At 34.6% G+C, this 5557-nt stretch overlaps 1 protein-coding gene across 1 annotated transcript in view; it reads right to left on the bottom strand.

The window, feature by feature from the left end:
* The window catches only part of LOC110023920 (light-mediated development protein DET1), a 107349-nt gene extending 102089 nt beyond the window's left edge, over nucleotides 1–5260 (bottom strand). The window contains exons 1-4 of the mRNA XM_020723577.1: nucleotides 4896–5260; nucleotides 2177–2604; nucleotides 1528–1756; nucleotides 710–805 (exon numbers count right to left, since the gene is read on the bottom strand). Of these exons, the coding sequence (XP_020579236.1) occupies nucleotides 710–805; nucleotides 1528–1756; nucleotides 2177–2604; nucleotides 4896–4967 (825 nt within the window). The 5' untranslated portion in view covers nucleotides 4968–5260. The remainder of the gene's footprint in view (nucleotides 1–709; nucleotides 806–1527; nucleotides 1757–2176; nucleotides 2605–4895) is intronic.
* Between the last annotated feature and the right edge of the window lie 297 nt (nucleotides 5261–5557).

Here is a 5557-nt window from a genome sequence, read left to right as displayed (position 1 = left end):
TTTGAGCTCTGTAGGCCTGTCTTTAATGATGTTTTGTATTTTTGTTTATTATATCTAATATTTGTGCACTTTATCATTTCATTATTAAAAGGTTCCCTTTTATCTTTACTTCGTTTACTCCCCTCTTCTTTTTTTTTAACTAAAGTACTGTCTCGTATTGCTCTTGAAAGATATATGTTTGTGACCTAGCTTTTAGGCTTACCAAAAAATGAATTAAAAAAATAATTCTCCATAAATATATAGTATAGGTGTTCTTAAAACACATTTTTTAACCATATAAATGTGCAGTTTAGTATATTTATAACAATTTCAAAGAATGTTATTAAAATATTATGAATGGCAATAGTATCTTGGTGAAGAATAATACACATCCATTTCAACAAGATGTTTGGTCGAGTGAAAACACAAATAAAAAATAAAGAATTTTGATTAATATATTTTCTTTTGTTGTACTTCAACTAAATGGCCTTCAAACTATTGTTGAAGGCATTGCCATTGAAAACTAATCATGCCAATAATGAACTCTTGTTGATTTGCACACATATAAGAGAAAAATAATGCTGTTAAGAGAACACAACTTTTCATATATAGACTTAGATTCACACAATAATATTGAAAAAATATAAAATTTGCTTTATTTTTATTTTCAAGATAAAATTAGTGAGTAGGAGACGTAGAACATGCATAAAGCAATATATGGATGTCATACCAATGCTTGATCTGTTTCCTCACTCCAATGCTTCCTAAAAATATAAGAAAGCAACCTCTGCTTGATACCACTTAGGAAAATTTGTCCCTCCGTTACCTGATGATATTCATGCCATCTGGAGTTAGCAGATGCTCAGTAAGTTGGCAGTGAACCAATAATTGAAAAGGTGACAAAAACATAAATGATCTGCATGCATAAGAAAGGGATAAAGAGAGGGAGGGAGAGAGAGGGAGGGAGACAAAAGAAGCAAAGCTTCCTATATAATTAAACATGAGCATAAATGCAGGAAGAATAGGAAAGTGTAAGGTGCAAAATTCAAATGAACAAAAGGTTTGTTTCATGAATATGAGGAGCACTTCGCAATTTGACTGTGTAAAATTGGATATCATGGAGTTATACCGAAAACAAAAGATATATATGCAATCTTGCAGTACTTCCAGGCTTACATGTGATATAGTGACAATAGTTTGGCGCCTGGAAATAACTTAAGATTATAGCTTCTCAACCTGCTTTATAATCTTTAAATTTAGGGAAATTTACATACATAGCACATAATTCTTATGTATTTACATATCTCACACCTAAACATTGTTATTTACATCAGTGGCACTTTTGTCTTGTAAACATATGCATGAAAAGATGTATTTCACTTTTACAAAGTGGTAATAGTGTTAATTTTGATGTGATATTAAAGATTTGAGTGCTATGCTTGTAAATATGAAAGTTTAGGTGTGAAATATGTAAATACATAACAATTGTGTAGAATGTATGTAAATGCCCCTCGAATTTATGAATAACCAAGAATAACGAAAACTTACCTGACCATGTGAAGAAAGAAATAATTCATCATCTTCATTGCAAAATGTGCCTACCATCCTTACATCTACAAGGTTTCCAGAATCCCTAATCTGCACAATGTGTATTGCCTGGTAACGCAGTGACATAATACACAACAGATCCTCATGCAAGAAAACACCCATGCTGTGGGTTAAATTGATGAAGTCATTGCAGAAGACCTTCTCATCCAATACAAAACCATCTTCTAACCTGATGTTTAAATATAAGAAACACGTCAACAAATTTCTGTGCATCCAGTTAAAAAAATTAAGGAGCATTTACATACTTAGCACACAATTCCTGTGTATTTACATATCTCACACCTAAACGTCTATATTTACATATAATTACACATACATATACATACATATACATACGTAGAGATACATATACATGCATATACATACATATACATACATACAGATAGATACATACATGCAGATATATATACTTTGGTGCTTTAAACCTATGCATGAAAAGATATATTTCACTTGTAAATGGTGATAATAGTGTTACTTTTAATGTGATGATAAAAATTTAAGTGCTATGTGTGAAAATATAAAATTTTAGGTGTGAGAATGTAAATACATAAGAATTGTGTGCTATGTATCCAATAACTTAAGCCAATACCTCACAAGATGAAATACAATTCTTTCTATACATGGAACTCCATTGACCGCGCCCTCAGTAGCAGGAACTTCATGAGTTGGTGCCGTTGAGGTGGCAAATAAGCCAACTTCCAAACCCTCCAGATAAAGAAAGAAATCTTTGCAAATAAACTCATTATTTGTTGCAAGTGGTACAGTGTACAGTTGGCTGAAGAAGCTGTCAAACCTCTTTGCTCTATGTGACAGAGCATCAGAATCACAATCCTCGCCTTTATATGAGAAGGACACCCACGTAGGCCTGTAAACTATCAATTCCTGATGATTTCTGCTGAAACTTATTAAATACTTCCCATCATCAGTAAATTTGCGGAATGAATTATCCGGACAATCAATGTCATGGATGGTAAAACTTGGGACAAAATTCTCATAAAACTGACGAACAGAATTAACCTGCAACATTTAAAAAACCTCATTTAAAAAAAAAAAGACAAACAAGCACGTTTCACTATTAGCCCAAGAAGATGGAGTTAAGGTGCCACTACATTCAAAAAGCATAAGCAACGCATCCCTAATAAGTTTGACTTTGGGCATTTACATACACACCACCCAATTCAAATCTAAAAGCTCAACTTTAACTAGTGCGGTGAATATTCACAATTTTGATGAAAAAATGAATTGGCTCGTAGTCCTAAAGATATGTCCTCAATGATATCTAGCAAGTTTCTACAGGGTATAAAATTTGCTCAAATTATAATTGGCTGTTTAAACATAGGTGGATCAAAAATCATGCATGCTCTGTAGAATATTTTATTTGATCATGGAATATAAACATCCAAAAATAAGTAAAAAATATTGGGGCAAAATATACACCTAAAGCGCCTATTTGAATAAAACTAAATCAAAATTAATTTGGTTCACTCGAATAGTGCCTAAATGATCTTAGAATAGAATGATAGTCCGGATCCAGGTCAAAAAAATATAAAAGACCAAACCATCACAGCATGAACCTAGCTAATCATCTTTTGAGTAGGAAGCAGTCCTTATAGCCATCCCTCCCATTGTCCAAGGAAAGCATTACTCTACCAAAAACTAGTACGCCCTTATTCATGTGGTCAGAAGCCTAGATCTTCTTTAAATTGATACGCCTATCATGCTAAACTACTTTATAAGTCCTTGTCTTTAAATGCTCCATCCAAGAGAGGAACATTCCATCATGGTCTTCAAAAATAATTATACTAGCCCATGTCCAAAGGAAGAGGCAATGAACCTTCTAGGGTTTTTTCACGCCCATCTATTGCAAGTGCAAGATTCTTTGAACCTTTAAAACCATAATGATATCAACATCATCACCAACAAGATAAGCAATTGCCATCGATCAGCCAAATCTAAGAGCATTGGGCAAGCTTGCTGAGAGGAAGGACCCACACTAACAAAAATTTTATGATAGTATGGCTTTAACATCCTTAGCTTTCTTTGGATAGGCATAAAATTTGAAATGGATGACACCAAATTAGCCCTCTAAAGTTTATATGTAGCAAATTCAATCTATTTGGAGGAAATGTCTACATGATGCAAGTCATTGACGACAATCTGCCACTCACGTCTAATGTTTAATTTCACTTAAAACAGCATAATGTTGCTTATTGCAAACATTAACAGCGTACAAAGGCTCATTGCTATTTATATGTGGTATAGATAACAAGTTGTTTATAGCTATGTGGGCAATATGTTATTGCTTGTGTCAACAGCACCAAAAAATGTTGTCCTCGGTGTTGGCATCACCAATAAACAATATTAATCGAGTCATCTCCCTCCTCTATCGCACCAAGGCCAGTATATGTAGTTGCAATCACTAGTATCCCAAGATGTCTTGCTCATCGTTCCTATTGCCATGCTATATTATTATTAACATAATACCCTCAAGCTACTTAAGAGAGAATAAAATCTTGTATTTATTTGCATAGTAAAGTTCTCATATAGTCTATGCCTTATATTTTTCCCTTCATATTATTCCATGTAAATATAGTTTAACTCATTAAGAATGTGTGCTCACAAAATCTAAAGTCAAGATGAGCATAAATTTCTCAAACAGTCCTGCATTATCATAAGTATGCAACAAAAAGAAAACTAAAAGTCTTACAAAGAGGCTAACAGGTAAACTAAAAGATAATTTTTTTCAAACATCATATTAGTACGTTTCCTAAATTTAGTTTCTTAATTGATCAAAAAATCTTTTATTCATGTTCGTTCCTACCATGTTTGATATTACATACATAAGTAAACCATGAACGAAATATTTAACATGTTAACAAAATTGAACTCATTCAACTTCAGCTTTATAATTAAAAAACCCAAAATCCTATCACAAATGGTAGCCATTATCAAAACTAGCCTCAGGTTACAACCAGCAGGGCAAAACGGCCCTTATTTCAAGATTGCAAACACGATTGCTGTGGCCTCTATCCCCGAGTGAAAAGGAAAGCTCTAAGTCCCTAATCACCACTCATCTATAAGCGGCTACTTCATCTCGCTCAAACTTCTAGACTCGGGGCATGCATCAAAAAATAAACACCATAGAATAAAACGTCAAACTATACACCGCCCAGCAAGAGTTTTAGTCTCTGAAAAATTATACCAGCCAATAACAGCCAGATTTCAGACAACTGACCGATTACAAGATTGTGTATGCAAGCGTGCGCGCGCTTGTGAGAGAGAGAGAGAGAGAGAGATGGAGAGAGTACACTGGCGCTAGGACGGGGCTGGACGATTTGGCGCTCGAAGACCCTCGCGGTGACGTTGAAACTCCTAAACATCAGGATGGGCGTAAAAGCAGAGCGCCCGAATGGGGGAACAGAATGAGTCAAGGTGCCTCGCCAGCATCCTACCGGCGGGAGGGATTTGGGGGTGGCGGAGATGATAACACGGCTGAGGATCTGGAGCTAGCACTCACACTGAAGCTCGAGCTTGCTCTTGTCCCTGCGAAGTTCTCTTAGAAGCCGATCTTCCCTAGCTTTGCCATTTAATGCTCTCGTTTTAGGGGTTATAGACCTCTCAAGCTTATGCGGATGCTAACCGAGCACGTACATACAAATGGCTCGAAATCTCTGAGAAGCCAATCTTTGAGATTTGACTTCGTATTCCCTCTTAATAATGTTTTATGTAAATCTTTCGGGGCATTTACTTACATATCTCAAAACTTCTACCTATTTACATATCTAAGAGTTTTTCAGCTTTAATTTTATGCCACTCAAATCTAAATATCACTATAACTAAAATTTGAAAAGTAGACTATACTTATTTTATTCATAAGTATGATGACATTTCATACTCACTGACATCGATCACATGTTTCTATATATATATATATATATTAGCATGTATTTAAATCTATGAAAAAATATAC

The sequence above is a fragment of the Phalaenopsis equestris genome, unplaced genomic scaffold (genome assembly GCF_001263595.1).
Source record: "Phalaenopsis equestris unplaced genomic scaffold, ASM126359v1 Scaffold000236, whole genome shotgun sequence".
NCBI lineage: Eukaryota > Viridiplantae > Streptophyta > Magnoliopsida > Asparagales > Orchidaceae > Phalaenopsis > Phalaenopsis equestris.
The sequence above is the reverse complement of the archived record's forward strand: the minus strand, read 5'-3'. Positions and strand labels throughout refer to the sequence as shown.